At 48.0% G+C, this 17,991-nt stretch overlaps 1 protein-coding gene across 1 annotated transcript in view; it reads left to right on the top strand.

Moving 5' to 3' along the window:
- LOC311228130 (hyccin 2-like) overlaps positions 1-17,991 on the top strand; it is a gene marked incomplete at its 3' end in the record, with an annotated part of 330,310 nt that overhangs the window by 291,604 nt on the left and 20,715 nt on the right. The window contains 1 exon segment of the mRNA XM_084314043.1: positions 11,587-11,703. Coding sequence (XP_084170169.1) covers positions 11,587-11,703 — 117 coding nt within the window.

Genomic DNA, 17,991 nt, shown 5'->3' with positions numbered 1-17,991 from the left:
AGACTCGCCTAGGAGGCCTCTCCCCCAACGCTCGCCGATGTATCAACAATCCGCGTCATACATTGGCACACCTATGGTACCAGACTTCACCCAGGAGAACCGGGCCCAGTATACGGAGCTCCGCATGTGTCTGGAGACAATGTTGGTGGATGTCATTGATGAACGCCATAAATACGCGATACTACTGAAGCATTTAAAGGTACCCCGCGCGCACAACATAGCGCTCGCCTACGCCACTTCCACGACCCCATACACCGCAGCGCTGGTAGCGTTGGACCAGAGATATGGACGTATATGGGATTACGTGATCCAGGAGATCAGGCACATCGACCGCCTACCCCCAGCAACAGACAATCGAGCACTGGACGACCTGTCCATCAGAGTGCAGTCCCTGGTAGGGATGCTGGGAGCGCAGAGGGAAAAGGGTAGGCATGAACTATACGCCAACTCAAATGTAGAGAGGATCTTGGAGAAGCTACCGCCCGCCCGACAGGAGCGCTTTAGGCGGCAGAGAGACCACCGAGACCCTAATGGCCCCGAACCGAACCTCCTCGATCTAGCCGACTTCCTGGCGAGAGAAGTCAGCAGCTTACGGCTAGATACATTCGGACGGAGCACCCCTGGCTCCAGAGAAGGAACCAGGAGACTAAATGATGGAAGAAGATCGGTGACTGTCATGCACCAATCGGAGTCAGTGCCAAGCAGTAGGAGCCACAGTACCCCCTCAAGAAAGGAGAAGTGGAAGATAGTGTGCCCCTACTGTGAGAAAGAACACTGGCTGTCACAATGTGACTCATTCCCCAAGATGAATGCGGAGGAAGCGAGTCAATGGATAAAGTCCAACAGACGCTGTTTTCGCTGTGTGCGATCACACATGGCAGCCGAATGCCGCTTAAAGAAAAAGTGCAGTCGGTGCGATGGAGCCCATCTGGACATACTCCACGACAGTAACAGACGGCGGCCTCCACCCGCACCATCAAGCAGCAAAGCAAGCGTCATGTACATCGACCCCGCCAGCAGCAGCGGAGCCAGAGTGCTCTTAAAGGTAGTCCGTGTGACATTGAGCTACCAGAATAAAGTCATGGACACTTACGCCGTCCTTGATGACGGGTCAGAGAAGACCCTTCTGCTCGCGTCCGCTGCGGCCCAGCTAGGGCTGCGGGGGAGCGAAAACCAAATGACAATTCGGACAATAAGAAGAGATTTGAAAACGATAAAGGGCGAGAATGTCTCATTCTCTATCGCAGCAAGCGGCCAGCCCGAGCGACGGTACAGGATTACAGACGCTTTCACCAGCCAAGAAATAGGACTGTCGCGGTACACATACCCCGTAGCCAAGCTGATGGAGAAATATGTACATCTACGCAAGCTACCGATCCCACTCATAGACGGTGCTACCCCGACACTGTTGATAGGCTCCGACCATGCAAGTTCAAGTTCTTTAATAGTTGTCATACAGAAGTACAGAATACTTTCATACAAAATGCTTCTTACTGTTACGCTCCAGAGACTGTGCTAGACAAGATAGTATCAAATAACATAATAACATAATATAGCATGAATTTAGAAGAAGAAAATGAGGTCACAGTGTTCGGTATAGACATATGTACAATGTTCTGAGTTACCATATAATATACAATACACAATACTATGCAGTGTACTAATGTACAGTACTATCTAGTGCAAAGCAGAAATGGGATGAGGTACAATTTTAGGTACAATTTACAGTAAGGTGTACGAGTTGTAGTGCAATCCTTCATCCATAAATATAAAGTGTGGGGAGTGGGTGCTACAGTGTGTTTGTTTAAAGTGGGTGTGTGCTATAAGTGTGTGGAGTGGGTGCTACAGTGTGTTTGTTTAAAGTGAGTGTGTGCGTGTGGATGTGTGTGCTATGTGCGTTTGGTGGTTGTTGTTGTGTAGTGTTCATTCATTGTTCGTTTAGCAGCCTGATGGCCTGGGGATAGAAGCTTCTTCTGAGTCTTTCTGTGCTCGCCTTGAGACTCCTGTATCGCTTGCCTGACCGCAGCAGTTCAAAGAGGCAGTTGTTCGGGTGACTGGAGTCTTTAATGATTCTCTTAGCCTTGCCCTTGCAACGCTTGTAGTAAATGTTCTGGAGGGTGGGGAGCCCCCCTCCAATTGTGCGTTCGGCTGAACGTGTCACTCTTTGTAGTCTGCTTTGGTCTTGTGCAGTGCTATTCCCAAACCAGGAGGTGATGTTGCCGGTCAAGATGCTCTCTATTGTACATGAGTAGAAGTTCTTAAGGATCTTCTGGCTGACTTGGAACTTCCTTAGGCGCCTGAGGAAGTAGAGGCGTTGTCGTGCCTTCTTCACAACACTGTTAATGTGTGTGGTCCATGTCAAGTCCTCGGATATGTAGGCTCCGAGGTACTTAAAGCTGTTGACTCTCTCAACCGGTGCCCCGTCGATGCTGAGGGGGCTGTAGTCCTTGACCCCCGACCTCCTGAAGTCCACAATCATCTCCTTTGTTTTGCTGACGTTCAGGGAGAGGCTGTTTTCCTGGCACCATCCCGCCAGGACCTTGACCTCTTCCAGGTAGGCCCTCTCGTCGTTGGCAGAGATCAGGCCCACCACCACTGTGCATCGCATGTGTGCCAATTGATGACCTCGGAGCAGGTCCTAAATTATTATTATTATTTATTATTACTGTGTCGTCAGCAAATTTGACGATTGTATTGCTACTCCGCTGAGCCACACAGTCGTGTGTGTACAGGGAGTAGAGGAGGGGACTCAGAACACAGCCCTGGGGGGCCCCTATGTTGAGGGTGATGGATGAGGAGGTGCAGTTGCCTGCTCTCACCACCTGGGGTCTGCCAGTCAGGAAGTCCAAGACCCACTGGCAGAGGTCATAGCCCAAGCCCAGGTCCCTGAGCTTGGCTATGAGTATGGAGGGGACTATGGTATTGAATGCCAAGCTGTAGTCGATGAATAGCATTCTCACATAGTTCCCCTGCCTCTTGTCCAGGTGTGATGCTGCTGTGTGCAGCACATGGGATATGGCGTCCTCCGTGGACCTGTTGGGGCGGTATGCAAATTGCAGGGGGTCCATGTTGATGGGGAGGGAGGAGCAGATGTAGCCCTTTACTAGCTTCTCAAAGCACTTCATGGCTATGGAGGTGAGAGCTACAGGGCGGTAGTCGTTGAGGCAAGCAGGCTTGGATTTTTTGGGTACAGGGATAATAGTGGACTTCTTCAGGCAGGTGGGGATGACAGCCTGTTCTAAGGACAGGTTAAATATGTCAGTGAATACTGGGGCCAGTTGGTCGGCACAGACTTTTAGGACGCGGCCGGGGATGCCGTCTGGACCTGCTGCCTTCCTGATATTCACTTTTTTAAAGGTCCGCCTCACCTCATGCTCTGTTACCCTGAACACTGCGCCTCCATCAGCAGCCGACCCCCCCCCCCCCCATTGCCGAGGCTTGTGAGCTGGTGTTGTTATTACCAGCATCAAACCTCGCATAGAAGGTATTGAGGTCATTTGCTAAGGAGATGTCACTGTTCAGTTTGAGGGAGGCGCCTTTGTAGTCTGTCATCGTTTTGAGCCCCTGCCACATAGCTCTAGAGTCAGCTTGTTCAAACTGGAGTTCAATTTTATCCCTGTAGCGTCGTTTGGCCTCTGACACTGTCCTCCTTACGTTGTATCGCGCCACCTTGTGGTCATTCATGTTGCCTGCCTCTAGGCCGTCGTTGTATGCTTTGGTGCGCTCTCTCAGAGCTTCACGGACGGATTTGTCTACCCAGGGTTTTTGATTTGGGTAAACTTTCATTTTGGTAGTGGGGATTGTTTCTTTCACCCTAGTACAAACATAGTCCAGCACTGTCTCCGTGTAGACATTAATGTTATCTGTGTCGCGGAACACATTCCAGTCTGTGTGGTGAAACACTGACCGGATCGTCTCCTCTGACGTCACATCCCATTTCTGCACCTCTCGCGAGACTACGGGAGTACTTTTAATTCTCTGTCTGTACTTTGGTGAAAGAAAGATGGACGCGTGATCTGACTTACCAAAGCCACTATCAGAATGAGCCTTGTAGCCACCTTTAAATTGCGTGTAACAGTGATCTAGGATGTTACCGCCTCTGGTGTTGCAAGTCACATGCTGATAGAAGTCAGGCAATACCTTTCTCAGATTGGCGCTATTGAAATCTCCCAGAACTAAAATGGCGGCGTTAATGCAGACCTCATCAGATTGGCGCTATTGAAATCTCCCAGAACTAAAATGGCGGCGTTAATGCAGACCTCATCAGATTGGCGCTATTGAAATCTCCCAGAACTAAAATGGCGGCGTTAATGCAGACCTCATTGTCCCGATAGACCGGGTTCATACCGGACCCAGAGGCAGCAGTCGAGACCCGCCTAGGATGGACTCTCCAAGGCCCACTCGCCAAATCTCTCAACCGAACCACAGCCACTAGCTGTCTCCACTCCCGAGTCACAGAGGGAGACACCGCACTCCTGCAGCATGTAGAGAGGCTATGGACCTTAGAACAAATGCCCTTTAAGAACGAAAAGAAAGACATTCGCTCTAAAGACGACATCTACGCCATTAACCTCCTCGAGACGGGAACAAAGAGAGTCCCAGTCAGCGGCGTGTTGAGATACGCCACGCCACTCCTGCGGCGGGAAGGGATGCCTACCTTTCACGCAAAGAAAGACGCCACAGAGCGGTACCTACTAAACACAGAGCGGCGCTTAGCCAAGGACCCCGCCCAAGAAAGTGTATACCGCGCTGAGATTGAGAAGCTCATCACAGCGGGACACGTCACAAAGATTGACATTAAAGAGGCCGACCAGACGACTGAATCGTGGTACGTGCCCCACCACAAGGTTCATCACAACGGCAAAGACCGCATCGTGTTTAACTGCAGCTACCAGATCGGATCCCAAAATCTGAATAAAGAGCTATTGCCCGGTCCTACACTCGGCCCCTCCCTACTAGGCGTACTACTCCGCTTCCGCCAGGACAAGGTGGCTATCAGCGGGGATATCAAAGGGATGTTCCTGCAGGTGAGATTAGTAGAGGAGGACAAGCCCCTGTTGCGGTTCCTATGGAGAGAGAGGCCAGGAGATGAGCACCCAGCCATCTACCAATGGGAAGTCCTCCCTTTCGGAACTACATGCAGCCCATGCTGTGCTACATTTGCACTACAGAGACATGTCGCAGAGGACCCAGCAGCGGACGAAGAGGTCCGACACAGTGTGAAGAACAGCTTCTACGTAGATAACTGTCTACAAAGCGTTTCGACCCAGGAAGAAGCCGAGGCTCTCCTACTTAAACTCCGCGCCTCTCTGATCAAAGGCGGCTTTGATCTCAGGCAGTGGGCCAGCAGCGATCCGCACGTACTGCGCAGCCTCTCCTCCGCGGACAAGGCAGCGAGCAGCGAGACCTGGATGGCCACAATCCCAGGAGAAGCCCAAGAGATGACACTAGGACTAGTGTGGCGCTTCAAAACAGATTCGCTCCACTATAGACACAAACCCCTGACCACGGAGCAGGGAAGGTCGACGGCAATACCGACCACCAGACGGAGTGTGTACAGAACACTCGCCCGACAATATGACCCGTTAGGATGTATACTACCGTACACCACCAGGGCAAAGATGATTGTACGAGCATTGTGGGACAAGGACCAGGGCTGGGACGACCCCATTCCCGCACACCTTGCATCCACCTGGAGAGAGTGGGAGATGGAACTCCACTCACTCCCAGGCGTTAACATACGCCGAAGCTACTTCCCACCCACGGTGAGGCCAGAGACATGTAAAATGGATTTACACGTCTTCAGTGACGCCTCCGAGGTCGCCTACGGATCAGTAGCCTACTTGCGGGCCCAAGAAGAGGGGGGAGAAATCTACACAGCATTCATCCTCGCCCGCTCGAGAATAGCCCCACGCAAGCAACAGTCTATCCCACGTCTAGAGCTCTGCGCAGCCCTCGCAGGAGCGCATCTAGCCACGCTCATCCAACGTGAGCTCACCATTCCGGTGCATAGAACAATCCTGTGGTCAGATTCCACGACAGTACTCGCCTGGATCAAATCGGATTCATGCAAATACAAAGTCTTCGTGGGAGTCAGAGTCACTGAGATTCAAGAGTTAACCGGAGAGTTAACCGGAGAAGCAAACTGGCGCTATGTTGATACAAAACACAACCCAGCTGACGTCATCACCCGGGGAATGTCCCTAGATGACTTAACCCGTCGTAACATCTACAGTGACGGACCAGCATTCCTCAAGCTCCCGGAAGGAGATTGGCCCACGCCCACCCCGAGGGAAGCAAGTGACGAGGAGGCTGAGAATAAGAAACCTATGTTCTGTGGATTGAGCACTGTTGTCTCCGCAGACCCCAACATAGACGATTGCATTACCATAGAGAGTGCGCAGCAACGGACATTCCTGCGGCACCACCCAGAGATTCAGTCCCCCGCTGATATGTCAGCAGCTGACTACGAGGAAGCAGAACTGCTTCTACTGCAACGAGCCCAGAGAGACTCGTTCCCCGATGAACTAGACTGTCTACAGGGAGGAAAGCCCGTCCCATCAGACAGCAGATTGATTCATCTGGCCCCCGAGAGTGACACACATACCCTCATCAGAGTGGGTGGTCGCCTGCGGAGAGCCCCCAATTTACCGGATGACATTAAGTACCCGATCGTATTGAACAGCCGACACAAGGTCACAGAGCTGATTATAAAGAAATACGACGAGGATGTACACCACGCAGGAGCAGAGAGAGTCTTCGCGGAGATCAGACGTCGTTACTGGATACTTCAAGGAAGAGAGGCGGTGCGACGCTTCCAGCGAACCTGTCTAGACTGCCGAAAGTGGCGCGCGCAGCCCAGCATACCACGGATGGCTGACCTACCTCCATGTCGCCTCCGACTCGGCGACAAGCCATTCCACTCAACAGGCATGGACTGTTTTGGCCCGCTGCACATAAAGAAAGGAAGAGGCACCGAGAAGCGGTGGGGTATTGTATTCAAATGCATGACCACCAGAGCGATACATATCGAGCTCCTTCCGACCATGAGCACAGACTCATTTCTTATGGCCTTCCGAAGATTCACATCACGGAAAGGAAAACCGTCTACATTATTGTCCGATCACGGGACAAACTTCAAAGGCGGAGAAAGAGAGCTGAGGGAGAGCTTCCAAGCTATGGGCCCAGAACTTAAGACCCACCTCGCTCCAGCCCAGATTGACTTCCAATTCAACCCCCCAAACGCACCCCACTTCGGTGGAACTTGGGAACGAGAAGTACGTTCTATAAAGACAGCCCTGTACGCAGTACTTGGGGCCCAGACTGTGGCGGAAGAAGTCCTAATGACAGTCCTCACGGAGATTGAGGGAGTATTGAACTCAAAGCCCCTCGGTTACGTCTCCAGTGATGTAGCAGATGTCGACCCAGTCACCCCCAACACCCTCCTGATGGGGCGGCTAGATCCCGCGTTACCCCAGACAATGTACCGGCCTGAAGAAGCGAACGGCCGACGAATGTGGAGGTACAGCCAAGTATTAGCCGACAAGTTTTGGAGCAGTTTCCTACTGCACTACCTACCGTCTCTACAGACCCGCCAGAAGTGGGTAAAAGAGAGAGACAATTTGACGGAAGGAACAGTCGTCATGATTATTGACCAGTCACTACCCAGAGCTATGTGGCCGGCTGGCCGCGTAAGCAAAGTGATCACCGGTGCCGATGGCAAGGTCCGAGCAGCTGAAGTACTCGTCCAGGGGCGCATTTACACCCGTCCTGTGGCGAGGCTCATAGAACTGCCCCGACTCCCAGACACAATCGATGATGACCATGACCCTATGACTTTGTGAGTTGACTGACCCTTACAGCGAACCCTTGAGTGGTAGACAGTGCGGTTAATCTGTCTCTGCTTAACTAATTAGGTTGGGACCAATTAGGGGGCGGCTGTTCTGAAGGATCAGATTAAACCGAATATATATATTTATTTATATATATATATTTAATTGTATTTGTATATCCCCTGATATCCCTTGTATATTCCTTGTACAATATGCATTGAATATCCCTTCTAGTCTACTGAACATCCCATAATAGTCTCCATTCTACCATTGGACGAGACCTTGGTGCCAGGTCGCCATACCCCTCAGACCAGGTTCAATCGTACCGCTCAACATGTATGGACAAGTCCTAGTTCCGCGTAGGAATATGTCTACCGCACCACTAATGGTACTATTTGTTCATAGTGTGTATATATACTGCGCTATTAAAGTAGAGCTTTCTTTTAGTCCAGTTCATTACCCTCCAACAGAGTGACAGACGCAAAAGCCTCCCCGCGAACCACGTGTGGGCAGTAAGGCCAATTCGGCCCAGTATCGGCATTGAGACATCGTGTATATTAATATTTGAATAGTCATATTTGGCACTATATCGTCGAGTTGGACGTATTCTATTAAGCTAATAATAGTCTATTCATATATAGTGCCTCGTGCGGTAAGAGTTCTATAGTAATCAGCACCCCCATCGTTTCGGGCATCAGCTGGACGCTTATCCAGGGTGGTTGACCCCACGTGAAGCTGCACCCGAGGAGCTCCAGGCCAAAGAGCGAGTGGACCTGTATATTGGATTATTCTACCGACGACGGCTAGCCTTCCCCGGCTTGGATTATGCTTTGAGTACTTTGATTATTCTATGGATAAAGGCCAACACTGCGGTGTGTTGGAAATACCCCCCCCGGAGAGGACGACAGGTGAGACGGCGCTCTGCACAGTGAGGTCGCCTCACGTCTCTCCGTCGTGGACCGGAGGACGCCGGCCACAGAGGGTCCAACTGCATTCATCTGTGGATCGAGGATCGTTGGGCACCGTGTCGCACAACTGTGGACTCTCCCAAGATACCCTCGGCCAGACGGGATCCAGCCAGTGACTCTCTAACCCCCACCCCCCTCCAGCTGTCCTACAAGCAGTCGGAACCTTCCCCTAGTGTATCCAGCTATATAATCATTCAAGTATCATCGCTATTGTTCCCTAAATATTCCAGGTTGTATATTTGCTTCCTGCGCAATCAGAGATTGGACATTCGATATTGATCTACCTACGAATACTCATTTGCCATAAAAGTGCATACTATTTCAAATCATAAATGTAATTAAGTGATCGTTGTACATACCTTTTGCTATGTATTAAAACTCAAACTTTCGATTTGGTACATTTGTGTTGGATCCGTTTATCAGGTGGGAGTGTTCAACATATTCATACCTAGTACTGGGTGGCCAGAGTCTAAAGTACAAGAGGTAGTGGTAGTAAGTATCATATCTAACCATACAGTCAGGGAATTGTACCCCTCAGTTACAGATATAGTAAGCATATTATCTGAATAGAATAGAAGTAGGGATGTCCCGATCACACTTTTCTGCTCCCGATCCGATCCCGATCATGTGATTTTGAGTATCTACCGATACCGATCTTTCACGATCCGATAAAAAAAAAACATTTATTAAAAAAAAATATATATATATATATATATATTTTTTTTTTCTCCCATCCCAATTTCTCACATTGCATTCACCCTGAATGTTGACGTTATCCAGGTGAAAAGTTAACTTCATTCAAGCGAGGCATTGCAACCGGAGTAATCTAAAAACTCTGCCTCCAACCTGCTGCTTCATGAGGGCAATGGCGCCATCGTCTGTAAAAATCAGGTGACTGCAAGTTCTGCAACTAGTGGATGTCCCTCATCCTTGACATAAATCATTTGATGTATAATTAAATCAAAGGAAATGCGTTTGTTTTGGCAAAATTCTTCTGCTCTGTGTGACAATAAATAAATTAATGATGATATGCAATTTAAAACCAAAACTACGTGATCGGATCGGACATCCCTAAATAGAAGTACTTAACCCAGCAATGAACTCAACGTTGACAGACCACGGACATAAGACGGCAAGAAGCTGATCCATGGCCTCATGGTGCACGTAGAACAGTCACTGCAATCTTGCCCAAGACCCCGAGACATCCACCATCTTGGTTAACACTACGAGACAACCACTCAAAGAGATGGGGGGTGGGGGTTGGGGACAGGGGTTAGAGAGTTCCCATGTTTGTAGTGGGTGGAGATGGAGCAATAAATACATGTAGTGTGCATATGCATACATGATGACAGTAGAATCAAAGTATAGAAGAAAATTGTGAAATTAAGTAATAGATAGAACTAAAAACGACTGCAAGCGTATGTATACAGGATGAGATACAAGACAATAGCTCAGGGCCGTATGCCCCAGGGGCAGGGGTGCAGTCGTAATATCAGAACTGCCTGGACGCCACGTGCACGCGCATACATGTTCCCTCACGTGTGCACAGACCAGCTCAAGCAAACCCCCCACAGGGCTTGTATTTTGGTCTTGCACTTCTCTTTCTTTGTTATGCTATGCAAAGACTAGGTGATAAGTGCCGGGTACTTGGCGCACTGCGCGACAGTAGAGTGAAAGTTGTGAATGCATTTTTGTGTGCGCAAGCGTGCACATCCGTGCGCGCACTTCTGCTCAGCGAACTGGTAGGACGGCGTGGTACTGCATCACTGCCCGGGGGGCAGGAGAAACTACACAAAATTGGTCAGAGCAGGTAAGGTTCAGCGCTGTAGGCCAGACAGAAGGCGGTATGACATTAGCAGCTAACGTTCGTTTAGGTCATTGAAATTGCTTGCAGATAATATTTTCTGCTCAAGGTCTGACTTTTTAACACAAACCTCGTCCAGATGATGGATGAAGCACCTTTCTTTTGAACCAATTCTTCTTCTTTGTTTGTATTGCGTGTTACATTTGTAAACGTGACAAAGTATTTTTACATTCAAAGAGCCTAAAAGTAGCCTTTTACTGGTACATCCGGTAGAGTAAAATCATTACTGTGGCACGGATTTCTACCAGTATACTTGTTCAACCGTTATACCGCCCACCCCTAGCCTTGTAAGTTATATCCCCTGTGGGGAATCTGTTGGCAGTGCTCCCTGCTGTTTCAGTGTCTGCTGTCGTACTTATCTTCTATGTAAGTTGTGATTCTTGAACCTCACTTGCAGCCGGGAGCAGAAGAGTAGAACCATACCGCCAAGACTTTATTTGTTCCGTTCATGGTAATGCACAGTTCCATAACAATATAATAATATAATTTCATAATAAAAGCACCTCTCAATTTGTACATCCCATGAGTGAAAAGGAGCAGGGGAACAGAAAATCTTATTTAGCCTTCCCCCTTATTCAAAACAATAAATAAACTATATAAATAGATGGTCTGTCAATTACACATATTTAACAAGCAATACTTACAACATGAAAAAATAAGAAAAGAAAATAGTCATAGGAAAGATATTAACCCTCAACTTCATAAAGTCTAAATGTTCTTTCTTGATACATTTTCTCGAACTTAAAGATATTTGTACAACTCTTTCAATCATTCTGTGGAGAATTCCACAGTTTTACACCTAACTGTGTTGTCTTTGCCTTTTTTTCTATACTTTTTTTTCTATACCTTACGTGTGTGTGTTTGTGCGTGTGTGCGTGTGCGTGTGCGTGCGTGCGTGTGTGCGTGCATGTCCTCTCCGCAGGTTGTGTGTATGTGGTTTTCCTCGGCAGCAGCTGAAGCCGTGGAGGGAGTCGTGTAACCGCGTCCTGCTCGACCCAGAGTTCATGGTCCAGATGCTCACTGCCGTCTACCACGCCATGTATGTATCTATTCAGTCATCCTATTGGCCCCGCCCACTTCCACCAGTTGTTGGGATATACTGTCAAGTTTCAAGATTCTTTAATAGTTGTCATACAGAAGTACAGAATACTTTTATACAAAATGCTTCTTACTGTTACGCTCCAGAGACTGTGCTAGACAAGATAAGTATGAAATAAAATAGTATAGCATGTAAAATAGAAGTAAAAATAGAGGTCACAGTGTTCAGTATAGACATATGTACAATGTTCGATGCAGAATAGAAGTAACTGAGTTACCATACAATATACAATATACTATGCAATGTACTAATATACAATACTATATAGTGCAAAGCAGAAATGGGATGAGGTACAATTTAGGTACAATTTACAGTAAGGTGTACGAGTTGTAGTGCAAATCCTTTACCAATAAATATAAAGTGTGTTTAGGTGATCTAAAGTGTGGAGAGTGGGTGCTGCAGTGTGTTGTTTGTTTAAAGTGAGTGGGTGTGTGTGCTGTGTGCATTTGATGGTTGTTGCATAGTGTTTATTGTTCGTTGAGCAGCCTGATGGCCTGGGGATAGAAGCTTCTTCTGAGTCTTTCTGTGCTCGCCTTGAGACTCCGGTATCGCTTGCCTGACCGCAGCAGTTCAAAGAGGCAGTTGTTCGGGTGGCTGGAGTCCTTGATGATTCTCTTAGCCTTACCCCTGCACCGCTTGTTGTAAATGTTCTGGAGGGTGGGAAGCCCCCCTCCAATTGTGCGTTCGGCTGAACGTGTCACTCTTTGTAGTCTGCTACGGTCTTGTGCAGTGCTATTCCCAAACCAGGAGGCGATGTTGCCAGTCAGGATGCTCTCTATTGTACATGAGTAGAAGTTCTTAAGGATCTTCTGACTGACTTGGAACTTCCTTAGGCGCCTGAGGAAGTAGAGGCGTTGTCGTGCCTTCTTCACAACACTGTCAATGTGTGTGGTCCATGTCAAGTCCTCGGATATGTGGGCTCCGAGGTACTTGAAACTGTTCACTCTCTCAACCGGTGCCCCGTCGATGCTGAGGGGGCTGTAGTCCTTGACCCCCGACCTCCTGAAGTCCACAATCATCTCTTTTGTTTTGCTGACGTTCAGGGAGAGGCAGTTCTCCTGACACCACTGTGACAGATTCTCTACCTCTTCCAGGTAGGCCCTCTCGTCGTTGGCAGAGATCAGGCCCACCACTACTGTGTCATCAGCAAATTTGATGATTGTGTTGTTGTTCCGCTGTGCCACGCAGTCATGTGTGTACAGGGAGTAGAGGAGGGGGCTCAGAACACAGCCCTGGGGGGCCCCTATGTTGAGCGTGATGGATGGGGAGGTGCAGTTGCCTGCTCTTACCACCTGGGGTCTGCCCGTCAGGAAGTCCAAGACCCACTGGCAGAGGTCATAGTTCAAGGCCAGGTCCCTGAGCTTGGCTATGAGTTTGGAGGGGACTATGGTATTGAATGCTGAGCTGTAGTCGATGAACAGCATTCTCACATAGTTCCCCTGCCTCTTGTCCAGGTGTGATCCTGCTGTGTGCAGCACATGGGCTATGGCGTCCTCCGTGGACCTGTTAGGGCGGTATGCAAATTGCAGGGGGTCCAGGTTGATGGGGAGGGAGGAACAGATGTAGCCCTTCACTAGCTTCTCAAAGCACTTCATGGCTATGGAGGTGAGAGCTACAGGGCGGTAGTCATTGAGGCAAGCGGGCGTAGATTTTTTGGGTACAGGGATGATGGTGGACTTCTTCAGACAGGTGGGGATGACAGCCTGTTCTAAGGACAGGTTAAAGATGTCAGTGAATACCGGGGCCAGTTGGTCGGCACAGACTTTTAGGACGCGGCCGGGGATGCCGTCCGGTCCTGCTGCCTTCCTGATATTCACTTTCTTAAAGGTCCTCCTCACCTCATGTTCTGTTATTCTGAACACTGAATCTCCCTCAGCAGACCCCTCCCTCCCCATTGCCGTGGCTTGTAGGCTGGTGTTGTTATTCACAGCCTCAAACCTCGCATAGAAGGTATTGAGATCATTTGCTAAGGAGATGTCACTGTTCAGTTTGAGGGAGGTGCCTTTGTAATCTGTCATTGTTCTGAGGCCCTGCCACATACCTCTAGAGCAGGGGTCTCAAACTCGCGGCCCGCGGGCCAATTGCGGCCCGCGGGATGATATTTTGCGGCCCCCTACTGGACATCAAAGTGTAGTGTTAATGCGGCCCGCGCGCAACTGTTTGCTGAGTCGTTGCGCGAGAGTTGGACGTTTTATTTATTTTATCACTTGTAGGCTACCATAGCGCAGGCTCATGACAGCAACGTTATGTTAGTGACTTGGTTGTAGGGCTGGGCGATATGGCCAAAAATGATATCGCGATATATTTTGGCTATATCGCGATACACGATATATATCGCGATATTTTTACATTTCCTCTAAATCACTTAAAAATGCTTGATTTAACCCTTTGATGCATACAGTCACGCCAATATGATGATTATAATAAGTCCCTGCAACATATGTTTGCATTATTAAACCATGAAGATGCTTTAAAAAAAAATTTAATGAAAATGTACTAAGAGTAGTCTACTGACACACTAATAAAAAAAATTATTTACATCTAAGACAATTTATATAAAAACTCTTGGGTGCCTAAGACTTTTACACAGTACTGTGTTTTCTATCCACTTTAGCCAAACACACACACACACATATATATGTATATATATACACACCCTACTGTGAGAAAATAATAAATCACACACAAAAGGTATAATGGCTTATAGCAGACTTAATGATTTTAGAATATTTCAGATAATGAAATAAAATGTTTATATCATCAACTATCCAGTTAGTATTTATACTGTCTGTAACGTTTGGCTACTTTAAATCATTGAATGTAGAGAGAGAGCGAGAGAGAGGGGGCGAGAATGAACAAGAGAGCCAGCCCCCCCCCCCCCTCTGGGTTTGTTCTAGGTTCGCGTTTTGATCGTCTAAGCTGCCGTAGGTGATAACGTCACACTCGAATGTAAACAGGAAGAGATGGAGATGGAGACACACGGAGATGGAAATTGAATGATATACAGAAACGAATAACTAATAAATATGAAGTTATGTTTAAACTGCTGTTGTCAAGCGTTGTCAATATAACCCACCCCATTTCCTCACGAATGGAACTAGTCTTGTGGAGTCCGCTTTGACCGTTTACCAGGATTAGCAGCTATCGCTAGTAGCTTAGCATAATCCTAATGGATACCTTGGTTAGCAGCTACCGTTAGCTCATTGCTTGTGTCAATTAAATTACATGTTATTAAAGGTCCGCGCTGGTCTGTCTAATGAAATTACAACCGCAACATTATATCGCACTGTACAGCCCTGACTACACTAACGTTAGCCTATAGCTCCGCCGTCCCTTCTCGAGGAAAGCACTGCGAGTGTCTCTCGGCCGCGGGCGGCGCCATATAAACTAAATACTCGATGTTCGCGATATAGTACAGTACTACATCTCGGGTAGAACAATCCGCGATACATCGAGTATACTCCATATATCGCCCACCCCTACTTGGTTGAAACGTGATTCCGGAGTGATATCAAGTAAAGTGGAAGCAAATGCATCCTTGCTATCTCTCTCCTCTGCGAGCAGTGCTCTGCATGTCCGGCAGCACTGCCACTGTCTGTCTGTGTACGAGTCTGGTCCAATCACATACGCGTCCCGTCAGCGTTTTTCCCCCTCACCCACAGTCTGCGAATCAGAGGCAGAGTAGGGGAGTAGGGCGGGTCTTCACGGACTGCATGTCGTCTCTCTCTTTCAGTTCAAGTCGGAGCAGAGTTGACAGCGCATCTATAGTAAACTCGCTCCCAGTTTTATCTCTGTGAGATAAATGTAGCTATTAGCCTATTTTCGCCAGCAGGCAGCCAGCAGAAAAATGGCATTTTCAAAGATGGTCAGTAAAAGAAAAGTCGACTGCAATTCAAAGGTGAATGGACGGAAAAATATGCATTCATCCTGAGTCCCAGCCAGGGGCGTAGCTGGAGATTCTGGGCCCAATGAAAGAATCAATTTGTGGGCCCCCAATCTATAAAAAAATGTGGGGCATTTATTTATTGATGAAAACGCATAATATGGTTTTTACCTATTTTTTTTAATAATACAGGCAATTATACTTTTGAGTCATCTACATTAACTTACTTTAGGATAATAATAACCATATTAATAAAAAGATAATAATAGTGGAATCATCCTCCCCCCCCCCCCCCCCCCCCCCCGCTACTCCCCTGGTCCCAGCACCAAACCAATTATGTGACTATATGCCAAGAAACGGTAGCTATTTGAAAATAATGTATGACTGAAGTGATGGAGACCATGTTTGAAGGCAAACAAAAGCAAATCCCCCTCAGATCGCACAGCAACCAGAATAACTGAAATACTGGCTGGTGATTTGATTAAACAGCTTTGTGATAGAATAAAAAAAAATGCATAGTGCATTTCCATAGCTGTGGATGAGTCCACTGACACCACTGAGAAGCCTGAAGAACCGTTCATGTTCTGAAGAACTGTTCGTGTTCTGAAATGTTCATGTTCTGAGACCCCTGCTCTAGAGTCAGCCTGTTCAAACTGAAGTTCAACTTTATCCCTATAACGCCGTTTTTCCTCTATTACTGCTCTCCTGACGTTGTATCTTGCCGTCTTGTGTTCATCCATGTTGCCTGTCACAAGCCCGGTGTTGTAGGCTGAGGTGCGCACTTTCAGAGCCTCACGGACGGATTTATCTACCCAGGGCTTTTGATTTGGGTAGATTCTAATTGTGGTAGAGGGGATTGTTTCTTCTACCAGAGTACAGACAAAGTCAAGCACCGTTTCAGTGTATTCGTTAATATTGGCTGTGTTATCACGGAATACATTCCAGTCTGTGCATTCCAGCGCAGCCTGAAGCGTCTCCTCTGACGTCACAGTCCAACGCTTAACCTCTCGCGATACTACCAGCGTTCGCTTAAGACTCTGTTTATATTTTGGCAAAATAGATGGCGGCGTGATCGGACTTACCGAATGGACTAAGAGCCTGTGACTTGTACCGATTCTTAAATTGCGAGTATACATGGTCTAATATGTTCTCGCCTCTGGTGGGACAGGTCACATGCTGATAGAAATTCGGCAACACCTTTTTAAGACGCTCGCTGTTGAAATCGCCCAGAACCAAAATGGCAGCGTCAACGTTAGCTATCTGTAGTTTGTTTACCTTGTCGTGTAGCTTTGAAAGTGCGGCCCCAGTGTTCGCTTGTGGTGGGATGTACACTCCGATCATGATGATGGACGTTAACTCCCTCGGGAGAAAGAAGGTCGGCATTTGATGGTGATATACTCCAGGTCTGGGGAGCAGTGGTTAGACAATTCCTTTGCGTTGCCTATATCGCACCACTCCTTGTTTACCATGAAAGCTATGTCGCCTCCTCTCGTCTTTAGTGATTCTTCTGCCGTTCGGTCCTTGCGGAGAACGAAGAAGTGATCTGCCGGTTCTATTGCATGGTTTGGGACATCTGGAGTCAGCCAAGTCTCTGTGAAACAGAGGACGTTGCAGTCCCGAATGTCCCTCTGGAATTTGATCCGTGCTCTGATGTCGTCCAGTTTGTTTCCTATCGATTGCACATTGGCCAACAATATGCTGGGCAATGTGGTTCTGTGTCGCTTGGATCTCAATCTGTTTCGGACCCCAGCTCTTCTACCTCGTCGTTGCGCCTTTTCCTTGCTTCGGCCGCAACAAAGGATCTCCGCTGGCCACTGTTGTTGTTCAGCAATCCGATCCAGAGAGCAATCCAGCCGGTAAGTTTTCCTTAATCCAATGTCAATGAGTGACTGACGGTCATACACATATAATGCACCAACAGTTGGTGCAAATAAAACTCTTAAAACTATAAAAATTAACAAAAGTAAGCACAGTCTCGACGGAGCTAACAGAAAGGCGGCCGGCGGTCGGAGCAGCGCCATTCTCACAGTGACGTGACGACCCTTCCTTATTTTTATTTTTTTTAAAGATTTATTTTTTGGCGTTTTATCGCTACTGGGCAGTCCAGTAGAGAGAGACAGAGGATGAATGGGAGACAGAGTGGGGGGAAGACATTCGGCAAATAACGACGGGTTCGCCCGACCCTTCCTTTTTATAGTTTCCTTGGGCAACACGCAGGCCCGGACTGGCCATCGGGAGCACCAGGAGTTTTCCCGGTGGCCTGGCCTGCACAGATAAAAAGAAAATTGTATATTTTTTTTATTGTAATCTTTTTTTTTTTTTTTTTTTTGCCAGGCCATTGTTTC

The sequence above is a fragment of the Notolepis coatsorum genome, assembly GCF_963971535.1.
Source record: "Notolepis coatsorum genome assembly, chromosome: 5".
NCBI classification, from domain to species: Eukaryota; Metazoa; Chordata; class Actinopteri; order Aulopiformes; family Paralepididae; genus Notolepis; species Notolepis coatsorum.
Note: the sequence above shows the minus strand (reverse complement) of the source record. Positions and strands in the feature narration are given on the sequence as shown.